Below are 15,372 nucleotides of genomic sequence, written 5' to 3'. Positions count from 1 at the left end.
TGTGTCCATTGTGGCGGCATGGGTGGCAGGCAATACAAAGATGCAATACAGCCTGTTGTTCCAGAAACAGCCCAGGCAGCAAGCGAAACTCGTCTGGATGACGTGTTTTGCATCAGTAAGTGTCACCCGGCAGAGTTTTGCCAGGGGGAAGTAGGGATATCTAGGCACAGGTCGGATGGCGGGAAGTTTAACACAGTTCATTTACATGTACTACTCACACTGTGGTGATACAAAGCTGGCTGAAAATCCGCAAAGTATCCCTTCAATCACTAATGGCCCATTAGAAGTGTCATGAAGACTAAGGCTGTTTGCCTTTGTTTCCTTTGCCACAGACTAACCTGTTACACTAAAACCATAATTAGTGGAATAAAAAAGAGTTCTCAGCAGAAAGTCCTGGGTGGGTCCAAGATGAAACCCTTGGATTATTAAGGGGTTCTCGGTAGTACCCCTGGGTGGGTTCTTGCTAGCAAGGTGGAAAGGTTCTGGATAGATCCCCCAGAGAGGGTTCTTGATGGAAACGTTATCCCATAGAAGGATTTTCTGTAAAAACTTTCACAGGTGGTTTTGGGTGGAGCCTTTCACAGATGGTCCAAGGTATAACCATGGATACTAGGTTCTAGGTAGAGCTCTCTGAAAATGTTCCAGGTGGAACCTTTATAAAAGGATTTACCAAAAACCAGAAAGGGTTCATCTATGGCAGGCATGTTCAAAGTCCGTCCCAGTGGCCAATTGTGGCCTGTGGAATGATTTTAAATGGCCCCTGGCTTCCATCCATCCGTTTTCGTCCGCTTATCCGTGGCCAGGTCATGGGGGCAGCAGGACAAGCAAAGCACCCCAGACGACCCCAAGGGGTTCCAAGCCAGATGAGATATGTAGTCCCTCCAGTGTGTTCTGGGTCTGCCCCGAGCCTCCTACGAGTGGGATGTGCCCAGAACACCTGTAACGGGAGGCACCCAGGAGGCATCCTGATCAGATGCCCGAACCACCTCAACTTACCCCTCTCAATGCAAAGAAGAGGTGGTTCTACTCCGAACTCCCTCTGGAGCCCGCCCCTGGCTTGCTGTTTAAAATATACTAATTGTGGCCCAAAACACACATCTGTTAATCATGCAAGATCACTCTACATCTGCTCCGTTCATTGCACGATAGCAGAACTATCATACAGTTTATAGATGTGCACCAAATAGGAACTGCGCAGGTGGAACTAATGTGTTGTCATAAACTGTAAACAAGCAATTAATGGTTGTATAACAGCAGATATTTCCTGCCAGGTAGCAGACATGGCCATTAAGCTGACAGTGAGGGCCGCCACTTTCCACAGTGATGGAAAGTTGAATTCTTTTTCACTGAAAGATTAAACAGTTGCGAATGTTTCATTTGTATGTGTTTTTTTTAATAACCCATATGATGTAAGAAGCAGCTGGCCCTTAACGTATTTTCACATGATCTAATCTGGCCCCCATTCAAAGTCCAGACACCGCTGACCTGTGGGGACCTGAAGCTGAAGAGCCAGATATGGTTCTACTTGGCGCCTTTATTTTTAAGAGTGTGCCACTGTGATTGCTTTAAATACTTGGCAAACCTCTCAGCTGAACAGAGCAGTCAGTTATTCAAGTGATAAACAGATCAGCTGGTAGTAGGCTGTTATGTAAAGTCCTCAAGAGATTAAACTTCCAGGAAACTTGTCAGATTGTGAACTAGATTCATCATTCATAAGCAATGTTTCTGTGATGATATAATCTCAAATCAGTAAGTATGTGAATGTCCTCCAAGGGTTGCACACAGGATCTCTGGGAGATGTAGGACAACTGAGGGATAGTGAACCAGCCAGGCTGAGGGAAAGTGGGCTCACATCGTCTGTCAGTGTGGAAAATTGACAAAATTGAGTTACAAAAGGAAACTGAGCTTCTGTCTAACAGTGCAGGAGTATGAGGGTGGATTTTTCCTTTACATAATTTAGATCTCACAAACTTTACCGGAGCATAAACAGAAGCATTTGACCCAACACTGCAAAGTAAAAAATCTTGAACAAAGGCTGAGTTTTCGGCGATGCAGCCTACTCGCTCCTAAGCAGCCGGAACAACTCCTACATGCACAAACAGAAGAAAAGGAAAAATCACGCTAACCACCCGCCTCTGTCTTTCTCCAAGGGGACAGTCGTATTGCATTTTCAGCTGTTTATGCCACGGTGGGCTTCAAGGAAGCCAGCGCAAAGGTCTACCTTTCCACTGTTCCCATTACTGCCCGGATACTTGAGGTGGAGAGATTCACCACGGCACAAGACCGCTTCAACCTGTCGCACCAAAGGAGTGTCAACAAGGTACTGCACACAGTGTTGATGACAAAACAATCCAGATATTATTACTATCTTTTGTGGCACTCCTTAGCTTTGGTTGTTTCTATTTCAGAAAATATAGGGATCAGATGTTAATTATGAGCTGCACAGGATAAAAGCCTCTATAATTAGTGTCTGCTGCAATTCTTTATGTATTTGAATTTGAATTTTTGCTTTTAGAACAACCATCTCACAGCAACTAAAATGACTCTAACCTCAATGTTTGCCCCAATATCTCTCTCCCACCTTGTGTGTGTATCTTCAGTCTCTACCAGCGGTGTTCAAGATTGAGCTGAAGCACGGTGAGTTTACCTGGGTGGTCAAGAGGAAGGAGAAACACTTCATGGAGCTTCACAGAGAGCTGAGGACGTACAAGACCTTCATGAGGATACCATTGCCGTCACGCAGGTTGGTGCCTGCACACACACACACACACACACACACACGCACATACTGGTAGATTTACACTCCCACCAGCACACTTGTTTTTGTCACATTGCACTGACCTTGTGGAAAAAAGGCTTTCTGTCTCTACCTGAGTCCCCACAGTGTTACTTTACGAAAGGATTCCCTACCCACAGTGTGATTAACACACACAAGTGCACACACAAAGTTATACTACGAAGGTCTTTCCTGAAAAACAATACATAGGCTCATACAGAAGTAAGGAGAGTTATGGGTGCTCAGGTGAGGTCGAGGCTTTATCAAAAGGTAGCAGCCAGGTGCCAGATGGTCGGCAGCAGGTATCCAAGAGACACAGCACTGAAAAAAATGCAAATATAGCAAATAAGGCTGAACTTTGGGTTGGTTTTACTTTCACTTTTGCTAGTGAGCATGTTTAAACACAAAAACCAACAATCCTGCAGAGTATACGTATAACATATTAAAAGAGTAGTGTTACATTTAGGGAAATAGACGTATTTGCTTTCTTGAGAGTTAGATAAGAAGATCAATGCTGCTCTCATGTCTGAATATGAAGCTAGAACCAGAGGATGATTAGCTTAGCTTAGCTTAGCATAAAGACTGGAAACGAGGCGAAACAGAAAGCCTGGCTGTCTGAAGTTAAAGAAATCTGCCAGCACATCGAGTGTAAATTTTACTAAAGAACAGGTTAACGCCTTGTTTCCACTTACGAAAGTGACTGATGTCCGTAGATTAGAGCTTAGATCGGGCTCCAAAAATCCATGTTCTGTCCGAGCCCGTCCCGTCCCTTTAACTGTAATTATGAGCCTGAGCCCGGTTTAAACCCGACATTTTTTTTAAGGATACGAACGTGGACATTGAAGGCTGACTCTCGTCTTTCTTTCCATGGCAAGCCTTCGTCACGTGCCTCTTAAGCGTCAGGGTCCCCGTCTTTTTTCTGTCATATACCAGCATCGTGCTGCACTTCGTACACTCGACGAAGCTGACACACACGTTGTCACCGTCAACAACTCACATGTGCGTGGCCAGTGGTGCCGTCAAGGGGGGGCCTCACCCGTCCGAGCCCGAGGATAGTGGTGGGAAATTACAGCCGGACTCAGCCCACAGGTCGGGTCGGGTTCAGGCTTGGGCAGAGAATCTAAGCTCTACTGTAGATCTATAAATACATGGATGATGCCTAAAAAAAAGACATATGAACGGCTGAGCGAGTCATAATGACGATCTAACTGTTTATAATGTATAACCATATTTTAGCAGAATAACATTACTCATTCACAGTGTGTTAAAACTAGATAAACAAGTTCTTTTTAATCAGACAAACTCAGTTGACGATCAACACAGGCAACTGAAGTGAAGGAAATAGCCTGTTAGCCAGTTAGCAGCCTGTTAGCCAAACATAGGAATGAATGGACTTCCTGTTGCCTTGTCTATGTACACATATCTCAGTGGAAACGAGGTGTTATTCTCCTTGGTTCATTTATATTGTGGTGACTGAAGTTTTCCTGTTATTCCCACTCTGCTGGCATTGCTTGAATGCAGCAACAGTTGCCAGGCAGCGAGAGGACTCCAGGAAGTCAGTATGCTCAGCAATTTCTGTTTGTGTTTGGATGAAACAATCAAGACACAACATTTAAAGTGGAAATTTTTGCTTTAGATTATCATCATGAAGTCAGTGTTGATTGCACAGTGTCATGGCTTTCGAATAATTACACCATCAGTGTTTAGAGTGGTTCCCTATAAACTTCGTATTTACTAGCCTATGCCATTGTGTTTAATCTCCTGAGAAAAGGAGGGTTCGATTGGCAATGCCAACCGTACCATAACCAAAACAGGAAGACGATAAATCTTTAATTTTTCCCAGTAGCTATCCACAGCAGGTACCAAAGAGTTTCAATGTGAGTTCTTTGCGGTTACTAGTCCCATTAGAGGAAATGGTGGTGGAACAACCGAAGAAGTTACGGAAACTGTGGTAGTTGTTAGGCACTGAGGAAAATGGAAAGCAATCCAGCTGTTTTCTTGACAGCGACATCAACAATAATTCTTCCCTTCTGTGTGGAGTTTGCATGTTCTCCCCGTGTCAGCGTGGGTTTTCTTTGGGTACTCCAGCTTCCTCCCACAGTCCAAAGACATGCAGGTTAACTGGCGACTCTAAATTGTCAGTAGGTGTGAATGTGAGTGTGAATGTTGTCTGTCTCTATGTGTCAGTCCTGTGATAGTCTGGTGACCTGTCCCAGCTGGGATAGGCTTCAGCTCCAGCTTACGGAAAATGCATGAATGTAATAATTTATCAACTTTTGCAAACAGTACAGTGGTACTCTGACATCTCAACTTCCTTCCTTTGTTTTCCTCTTTTTCCCTTATGTCTCTGTCTCTTTCCCTTCCTCTTTCTCTCTGGTGATATTCAAGACAAAGGAATGTTGCCCTTGAATTTTAATAGGATTTACTTTTGCCCTACTCCCTCTTTCTCTCTCCCTGTCTGTGATTTTGACTTAATTCTGTTATAGACAGGGGCACATGATGGATTCTTACAATTGTTTTTGTGCTTGCTTTTTGCTTCAAAAATAAGAAGTCGTGTTGTTTTTAGTTGAATAAATGTTCATTTTGCCGTTCTGTATCCCTGGTTGATGTCACACAACAGTGAGTCAACCTGCAGCCTGTCAGTTTATTCAAGCTTTTATATTTGCTTTTCTACACAACTGCTCGCGGCAAGATACACAGGAACTTATGTGTCAAAATAACAGCTGAAACTTGAGTTTTTAGCTTCGGGCAATGATGGAACAAAAAAAGCCATCACCCAGAAGTTGTTTGTGCTTAAAGTTCATCCCCAAACTTCAAGGACAAAGTATGGAAACACTGTGCGATTTTGAAATAGCTTGGACTTTAACATCATCATCTCAGTTTCCTCTGTCTCTGTCTCAGCCACACAGTGAGGAGACGAACAGTGAGGAAGAGTGAGGTGAGGGAGATGCCCTCCCTGCCGAGGGGCAGCGGAGACGAGCTGGTGCGAGATGAGCAGGTCTCCAGCAGGAGGGTACGTCGCACCGCTGCAGAGCCCTGCAGCCTTTCTGCCTGTTTCTTTTTCTGGTTGGAACATTCACTCTTGTCATATCTTAACTTCGTGGCAAGGAGCTCTCCTGGCACTCGCTTGTTGCCATGGCACTAAACTCCTTGCCAGCATATGTATCCTCTAATACCCTCTCTGACTGTGTGTGTGTGTGTGTGCATGTTGGTAATTATGTGCTTTGATTTTGTCCTTAAAATACTCACAATGGCCCAAATATAGTGTATGTGTTTCTACAGAGACAATTAGAAGACTATTTGAACAAGCTGCTGAAGATGGCCATGTACCGCAAATATCATCATACTGTGAGTAATCATACTGAGCACTGTAAGCTGTCACGTAACCACATAATGACTGCCTGATCAACTACAAGTTAAAGTTTATACTTATTGTGTGTGCATTAGAAATATCTCTACATATGTATCAAATGTAAAACTTCAATTAGTAGCCCGGGCTATTATTTGCTCAAATCACTGAAGTCAGTAGGTTTATATTTGGGACAGGCCCTTAATTCCTTTTATGCAAAACTGTTGCTCAGCAAAGAAGGGAAATACAATCAGATTGTTTATTTGAACCAGTATGAATATTACTTGTAAAAACAATTGGGCATAACATCACAATTCCAAATCATTCATTTGATCTAGCTCCAACCGACAAAGCATCATTCGGACCCAGCACCACTTTATCCTGTTAAAACAATATTCACATCTTGGATTAATTTTTATGAAAAAATCCTTTTCATTCCTTTCATTAGTGGACCCTTACGGACTAAATGGATATGAATAACTTACAAGGTAATCGAGGAACGGACACATATTCTGACTTTATGACAGATGAAGGCAGTTACCATTTTTGTTGTCATGCCAGTAAATCTGAATTAATGTTAGTCGTCGTGGTTTCAGTAAAATTAACTGAACGATTGAATTCTAACTGAGCTAACGATGTGTAGCATCTCCATATTGACAAAAGTTTAAACATTTATATTTGTATGTGCGATCTAAGCAGCAACTAACGTTAGCTGAAGTGTGTAGCCAACAGCTTGGTTTTATACATCCAAAGAATTCCGATAAAAATAAACTGCTTGGGGCGTCGGTGGAGTAGTGGATAGTGCTGGCGCCCCATGTACAGAGGCATTGCCCTGCTGCAGCGGTCGCGGGTTCGAGTCCAGCCTGCGACCCTTTGCTGCATGTCAGTCCCCACTCTCTCTCTCTGTCTCCCCATTTCACATACTGTCCTGTCAATTAAAAAGGCAAAAAGCCCACAAAAATAATCTTAAAACAATAAATAAATAAATAAATAAATAAATAAACTGCTTGGCAACCAGTCCAGGCTTCTAATTGAGACAGGCCTTTATATGTCAAAATGTGTAGCCACACCGGGCTGGTTAAAGGGACTGGGCATATAATTGGGACTCGGCTTTAACCCTTTGAAAGCTGACGAAATTGGCTTGTTTGGGGTTTTTTTTTTTTTCAAAAACATGGGAAGAAGGCAATGAGCAACAAAAGAAGAAATGACCCCCAAAAAATAGCAAGAAATTTGTAAAAAAAAAAATAAAATAAATAAAGTTAAGAGAAAATTAAAAACAAACAAACAAAAAAACAACAACAATAAAAAAACATGGAAAGAAATACAGGAAAAAAGAAAGAAAAGAAAGTTAGAAACACACAAGAAAAAATGTAATGATTCTGTAACATAATTTTAAATATACAGTAATGATAATTATAAATGTAGTTTTTCCCTATTTTATAGGTTTCAAAGGGTTAAATTGAAAATTTTACAGTATCCTGTTAGTGACTGTAAATGCACTGCAAACTTAAATATAATCAACAGTGGTTGTTTTAGCATAACCATAAGAAGTCGTATAGTATGTCATAAAAAGTCATAGTGTATGGACTTCCTCTGTGGTCCTCAATCATACGCTGGTTACCCAAATGGCACTCACATATCAAAACTTTGAGAATCTCTAATCTAAGATTTTTCTTTTAAAATGCTGTAAAATGGTCAGTTTAGCTCTTTAGTTTCTAAACATTTCTCCTCGGCAACACACTACAACACACAACACTACAAGGCAACACACAAAAAAGACACAAAACACCTCAGGGAGCCACAACATGACCTCAGATAGACGCAAAACAACCTTATATGAGCAGAATGTATCATGGCGGCTTATGTAGATGCTCTGTAAAAGTAAATACAATCAACATTATTTTTCAGTATTTTGCTAAGCTCTGTCCTCATGGTGGAACAGTGAGTGTTGACACAGATGATTAATATGTTTACCCATCACACTGTGTCTGCCTTATGTTGACACACTCAGCATATTTAAGTATTTTATTGCTGCTTATTTAAGCTGCTAAATGCCCCGAGGAGGAACACTGTGCAGTACTGTGAGAAAGAAAACAAAAGACAGTGTTTCTTTTTCATTTTTGGACATCAAAAATATTTAATGTGACAGGATGTTACATATACAGTAGTATATTTGCCAACTGCTTTTCATTTACTATATATGATTTTCAAGTACAATGCAAGAAGGAAGTGACTTATCACCAGTACCACCTTATATTTAGGCCAGTATCGTCCAGTGTGTACTCTTTAGCATACTAAACCTTACATTCACCCTTACTTACCTTAACTCAGTTGTGAAATGAGCTTTAAAACAAATCAATAGGAGGTTTAGTCTGAGCATCGTGCGTGTTATGTGCTCACATATTAATACGATGCATCATTCTGACACATTGAAAGTTAATATCTGAGCTGAGATGACAACACATGTTGAGATCATTGATGATGACTCACATTGCCTCCAGGTGGATGGTATGTGTGGACGTACTGCGACAGCTGCCTGCTCAGAGTCACATGTCGATTTGTTAAGTGCACAGTATGTATTTTTTACAGGAGTCACTGTGTGAATCCTCTTGTTTTCTCTTCCTGTCTTTTCTCAGATGGAGTTTATTGATGTCAGCCAGCTGTCTTTTATTCACGACTTGGGGCCCAAAGGACTGTGAGTATTTTCTCTTCTTCCAAACCCCCCGACCCCCAACCAATCTGTAAAAACAATTCTTGTGTCAGGTGGATAAGCACTGAACGGTTCACAGCAGAGTGAAGCACTTGAGCTGAAGTCTAGAGGATCAGGATGAACATGTCTCTGTCTTTGAAGAAGTATTTCCCTGCTGAAAGAGAAGAGGTCTTCTCATTCGACTGGGCTGTCTATGCAATATAAAGATGCAAATACTTTAGAATGTGGTACTACATGACCAGAGAAAACAGAGGAAAAGACCTGTGGCATGTTATTGTGCTCAAGAGGTAGAAAAACCTCCAACTACCAGAATACACAGCGCCGCACCAGACCGTTAAACGCTTCTGCTGGTCGGTGACATAATACGAGCTTGGATGTTTTTCCACAGGAAACAACATGGTGGGTGGCTGATAACAAATGAACTCAAACAGCAAGCTAAAATATGTTTGGAAAACATTTTAGGTGAGAAATAGGTAACATACTACAATAATTTGGGTTTATATTTGATCAGCACTGCCTAGTTTTCCCGTTTTCTCTTGGGGTTTTTTTTTCTCAGGAAACAGTATGGTGCCCACTTCCTGTTTGCAAAATCCCATATTACAGCCGAAAAGTGCCCTTTAATATGTTTATGAAGATATTTTAATACATTAAATTAATCTTGGCTTATAACTGATCATCGCTGCTTAGTTTTACCGTTTTCTCTTTTTGTTTTTTTTTGTTTTTTTCCTCAGGAAACAGTATGACATCCACTTCCTGTTTGCAGTTTCTCATATTACAGTCAAAGAGTGCACTAAAATATGTTTCGATAGATATTTTAGGCAATACAGTAAAATCCTGGTTTATATTTGACCAGGACTGCGTGGTTTTACTGGTCTCTCCCTTTTTTTTTTTTTTTTCAGGAAACAGTATGGCGCCCACTTCCTGTCAGCAAATTCACATATTATATCCAAAAAGCGCCCTTAAATATGTTTATGAAGATATTTTAGGCAATACAGTAAAATAAGCTTGGTTTAAATTTGATCAGCCCTGCTTAGTTTCTCCACTTTCTTTCGATTTTTTTTCCGCAGGAAACAATATGGTGCCCACTTCCTGTTCGCAAATATAAATATATATAAAAATATGTTTCTGAGGATATTTTAGGCAAAGCAGTAAAATAAGCTTAGTTTATATTTGATCAGCACTGCTTGTCCCCCCCCCCCCCCCCCCCGCAGGAAACAAGATGGCGCCCACTTCCTGCTTGCAAATTCCCATATTACAGCCAAAAAGTGCACTCAGATTTGTTAATGAAAATATTTTAGGCAATACAGTAACAGAATCTTGGTTTGTACATGACCAGCACTGCTTAGTTTCACTGTTTGATCTGAGTTTGGTCCGAGTTGAGAGATACTCTTTGTGTCCGTGGTCACGGGCATACAAAAATGCGGAAGTACAATCTGTAGTTTGAGCAACAGCAAAAACTGGGCAGTTGTCAGATCCACCACAATATTCAAAGTCTCTACTCTCCCTCCACCCCAAAGTCCTTTTTTCTTTGAAGATACTTGATTGTTTTTGTCTCTTGCAGGGAAGGGATGATCTATAAGCGCTCAGGCGGACATCGTATTCCTGGCATGAACTGCTGTGGTCACAGCCAGGCCTGCTACCGCTGGTCCAAACGGTGTGTGGTTACCTCTGTCCTTGTATGTCGCTCTCTTCAACCTTATCCTTGTCTTTCAGTCTGTCCCTGCTGTCCCTGCTATTGTTTTTGTTGCCATACTCACAATTCGTATCTCACTGCTTGTGACTGTTTTTTCTTCTTGTAATCAAACAGCTTTATATAGCAACACTCCTGCCTACAGTTCACAAGTGTGATAAAACACCAGATAAAGGATCCACGTTTTTATTTGACTTTTGAATTTCTCTCTTTAACTGGCAAACATGTCTACATGTAGGTGTGATGGAAGCTATGTACGAAAGAAATTACACATTCCAGACTCAGATCTCTGGCAGGAAGCTGTCAGAGTGTGGGTGTTAAAAGCCAGTGACCACTCATTGCATATTTAAAACCACAATAATAATAATATCTTATTAAGTGTTACTTTCGGCTGTCGTGATGTTTTGTAGTTTGCTGACAGAATCTTCGTAGCATCTTCGGCCCAGCTGCATTGGCACATGCTTGCCTCTCGCTTCATCTGTTTGTCTGTTTTCTTTCTCTTCATCACAGCCAAATTATTATGTGAGCAGTTCTTATTGTTGTTTTCTGAAGACAACACAAAAAAATCCCACACGTTTGAAACACTCTGTCCATCCACCTACATCCCCATGATGATTTTCTTCCTACACCTTTTCCTTAAAATGAGAGATATAAGAAATGCTCCACAGCATTCACTCGAGATCTGCAGAGCGTTACACACAAATCCTGATGATGATTATTATGTTGATGAGGACTGTGTGTGTGTTTGTGTGTGTGTTGTGTAGCTGGCTGGTGGTGAAGGACTCGTGCCTGCTGTACATGAAGCCAGACTCAGGGGCCATCTCGTTCGTCCTGCTGGTGGACAAAGAGTTCAGCATCAAGATGGACTCCAAAGACACAGAGACCAAACATGGAGTGCGGATTGACAGCCTGTCCAGGTGATATTTCTGTCTCTGATGCCCAAGGAGTTATCATACTGTATATATTTTGATAGTCAGTTTGTGATGTGAAAATGTACCCCAAACAGTTATATATCCCACAGTAAAACAAATAGACTTATAAGAGACTTCCTACACTCTCAAGAGAACAGGCCCATGGATGGATTACTGAATGGGCCTGGGGGTCCCCAATGGCCTTCACCTGCAAAATACCACTGAAATTAACACGTACACAACCAGGAAGAGACTTGAAATGACCACAAAGAGACACAAAAAGGCCTCAAAGAGATGGTAAGGAACTGAAAGAGACACAAAAGAACTACAAAAGCAGGCAAAACAACCATAAGGCCATCAGTACGAATAGACACAAAATCACCACAAAGAAACATAAAACCACCAAAAGATGCATAACGACCACAAAGAGACGCACAACCACAAACTCTAAGGGTGCTTTAAGACCTAGAGTTATCTTGCTTTGGTCCGAATCAGGGACTAATTTTGTCTCAAAGTGGACCAGATCAAACGCCTTGGTCAGAATTTCCATGTGGGAAAAATCCAGGAAGTAAAGCAAACGTTGAAGAAGAGTACACTTGCAAGATAAATGTGACACTTTCTAATGTCACAATGGAGGGACAACTACGCAGGTTGATTTTAGCGCTGCTCATCGTGGACTATATTGCTGTCATTGTTCATTTTAGTCAAACCATACAGTTTGAAAACGAGGCGCGGCTCCAACTAGAAAACAATGTTTTGATGCATTGGATGTGCTGAATGTGCATATTAAGGCAGTACAGGAGGAGGTGCACATTAATAATCCTCCAGGACTGTAACATGCTCGTGTTTAACACAAACAATGTGTCATGTGACTGCAGTTGGTTCAGATCCAGGTCGGAAGGCGTTAACACCACAAACGAACCGCACCAGAGTTCGTTTGTAACTGGACTGAGACCACCTCTTCAACAAGGTCTCGGTCTGGTTGTTTTGGTGCACACCTGAGTGTGATTGCTGTGTTCACACCTGCCCAAATGAACCGCACTTTGGGGGCAAATGAACTCGAGTTCGATTGAACCGAACCGAACAGGGCAGGTGTGAAAGCAACGCGACTGTCTTGGTCCTGTGTAGGAGAGGTGGTGGTGCCTTTTGCAGTCTGTGCCCAGAGGCCCATTGTCTCATTGCAACAATTGTAGAAATGTTGAAAAGCTTTAGTCTCTCCCTTTGCTGAAAACGTGTTACATTTCTCTGCTGATCACGATGTGGAAAACCAGATTTTTTTTTTTACCATTAATCCATCATTTTAGATGGCTATAAACTTTTTTGCTCTCCAATTTAAAGTACAAATCTCAACCAGTGTTCCAAAAAATGGAGAAAAAATCAATAACAAAAATCACAGCTTCTTTGCTTAAAGCTGTTGTGAACAGACTGCTGTTACAGGGCGGATTGTTTTCTTCAGCTTCTTTTCATTCCAACGCTCTTAATCCAGGGCTTATTTTATTTTAGGAATGGTTACAGAGCTTTGTTATCTCGTAAAAGAAAAACACAATGCCTGCTTTTATAAACCAAACAGCAGTGTGTTAAGCTGAGGGTGAAATGAAACTAAAAATTTGGATTGCCTCATTTTTTGGCACTAATACAGTTCATGTAAGGGCCAGTAAAATGACCAAATGTATCTGTGTGTGTGAGCTCAAGTGTGTATTTCATTGTGTCTGTGTACATCCTTCTGGCAGGACCCTGGTGTTTAAGTGCAGCAGCTACAGACACGCTCGCTGGTGGGGTCAGAGCATCGAGAGCTTCGTGAGGAGTCATGGGAAGGCTTTCCTCCGAGATCACCGCTGCGGATCGTTCGCACAGGAACAGGAAAACATCCCCGCCAAATGGTAACTATGCCAGGAGAGAGCACAATTTTTGGAACTAGAAACATATAATTGAAAAAAGAAAAGCAAAGATTTGCATTTGTTTTATTTAAGTTCCACGTTTGTTTCTTTCTAACAGACATATATAGTGTTTTTCATTTATATTTACAATTTCATTTCTAGAAGTCTTTCAGCTCTACAAAAGTAACTCAAACTGAAAATATAAATATACAATTTAAGAAATGTGAAGATTTAATCTTGTTCTCTACAAGAAAACTGTTAATTGGATCATAAAATAAATACTCAGAACACAGAATCAGAATCAGAAATACTTTATTGATCCCCATGGGGAAATTGTGATTCGTAACAATTGCTCCGATGCTAAAAAATACAGAATATGGTAAAAATAAGAATATGAAATAGTAAATATAAAGTATGGAAGCGTATTGTATTCACTTGACAAATAAAAAAAAAAAATCTGTTTTATTGAGTAATTTTTTCTGTTTTTCGGAGTAATTTTTTTATTTTTCTGTTTTTCTGTGTAATTTTTTCTGTTTTTCGTGGTAATTTTGTTTCTGTTTTTCGTGGGGGTTTTTTTTGTTTGTTTTCGGGGTAATTTTTTCTGTTTTTCTGAGTATTTTTTTCTGAGTTAAGAGAGCAATAGAACAACAGACGCTTTCATTCCTTTCTTGAGAGCTTGATATAATGGAAGCAAACATGACCCGCTTGTTTAGTTTAATCCAGTTTTACTTTGTTTTGGGTTTGAGACACTAGGAGATACTCTTGTCTTTAAGTCACATAGATGGTGTTATCATTAGTTTGTCGACTTTACGCAGGCATCGGTCACTTGTAGGTGCCAGGTGGGAGCTTCTTGCGAGATTTTGAAGTATCTCGTCTCCTCATTCAGAAAAAAAATTACCACGAAAAACAGAAAAAAATCACCACGAAAACCAGGGAAAAAATTACTCAGAAAAACAGAAAAAATTACACCAAAAAACAGAAAAATAAATAAATTACTCCAAAAAAAAGAAAAAAATACTCAGAAAAACAGGGCTTTTTTTATTTGTCAAGTGAATGCAATACGCTTCCGTAATAAAGCAGTAAGATAAAATAAATAAAAATTAAAATTAAAAAAATTGATTAAAAAAAATTTAAATGCGCATTAACAAAATAAAAATAAAATGTATATTATGCTAAAATATTTTAAAAATATATATATAAAAATAAATATAAAAAATATATATATATTGTCACTGTGCTGTGTAAGTGACAATATGTATTTTATTTTTAATATTTTTTAATATATTACATACATGTTTAACGCACATTTTCCATATTTTATGTTCCCTCTGTCTTCCTGTGTTTCTCCTTTCTCTGGTAACAATAGAAATGTTTGAGAGGACCAAGCGCTCAACTCTCTTTTGGCTGTTTATTCGTCTCTCAGGTCTTTTTTTTGCGATCTCTCCCCCTCAGCTGGCAGATTCTGTGATATTGAATCATCTGTGCGATAATGTCATTACATTGTCTTTGCACTCAGCACGGAGCCTGAGGGAAAAACAGGCTGCGGTCCTGTGAGCTAATGGAAAAAACAGAGCATTTATGTTTTGATGACACAGCTATGGGTGTAGCCTGGAGCTTGCGAGGTTGAGACTGCTGCGGGAAAGTTGTGCATGTGTGTGTGTGTGTGTGTGTGTGTGTGTGTATGTGTCAACACAAGCACATGGGAGTAATTTTCACATGTAATTTACACAACTATTTTCTTTGCAGGTATGTGAATGGAAAGACTTACATGGAGGATGTGGCCGATGCTTTAGAGGAGGCTAAAGAGGAAATCTTCATCACAGACTGGTGGTGAGTTTCAGTGTATTGTTTGTGTACAGATGCATGATGTCACACTGGTTAAGATGTGTCTGCAGTCAGCGCTGAAGTGTGAGAACCCAGAAATACACAGCTCAGTGGGTTTTAGCAGTTCTGCTTTAATGCAGCAGCTTCAACTGTCCCCAAAACTGACACTAATAATCCCTGAGAAGCAAAAAGACTGAAAAAACATAGTCTATTCTGGATAAGTGGACTCAACCAG

At 40.6% G+C, this 15,372-nt stretch overlaps 1 protein-coding gene across 3 annotated transcripts in view; it reads left to right on the top strand.

The window, feature by feature from the left end:
- Nucleotides 1-15,372, top strand: part of pld1a (phospholipase D1a) — a 60,085-nt gene that overhangs the window by 25,269 nt on the left and 19,444 nt on the right. For 2 of the 3 annotated variants that reach the window (XM_050061078.1, XM_050061077.1), the window contains exons 3-11: nucleotides 2,151-2,320; nucleotides 2,601-2,743; nucleotides 5,678-5,789; nucleotides 6,059-6,124; nucleotides 8,762-8,820; nucleotides 10,397-10,489; nucleotides 11,290-11,442; nucleotides 13,167-13,316; nucleotides 15,060-15,143. In XM_050061078.1, the coding sequence (XP_049917035.1) occupies nucleotides 2,151-2,320; nucleotides 2,601-2,743; nucleotides 5,678-5,789; nucleotides 6,059-6,124; nucleotides 8,762-8,820; nucleotides 10,397-10,489; nucleotides 11,290-11,442; nucleotides 13,167-13,316; nucleotides 15,060-15,143 (1,030 nt within the window). The remainder of the gene's footprint in view (nucleotides 1-2,150; nucleotides 2,321-2,600; nucleotides 2,744-5,677; nucleotides 5,790-6,058; nucleotides 6,125-8,761; nucleotides 8,821-10,396; nucleotides 10,490-11,289; nucleotides 11,443-13,166; nucleotides 13,317-15,059; nucleotides 15,144-15,372) is intronic. The other variant, XM_050061079.1, reaches the window with a different exon arrangement.

The sequence above is a fragment of the Epinephelus moara genome, chromosome 14 (assembly GCF_006386435.1).
Source record: "Epinephelus moara isolate mb chromosome 14, YSFRI_EMoa_1.0, whole genome shotgun sequence".
NCBI classification, from domain to species: Eukaryota; Metazoa; Chordata; class Actinopteri; order Perciformes; family Serranidae; genus Epinephelus; species Epinephelus moara.
Note: the sequence above shows the minus strand (reverse complement) of the source record. Positions and strands in the feature narration are given on the sequence as shown.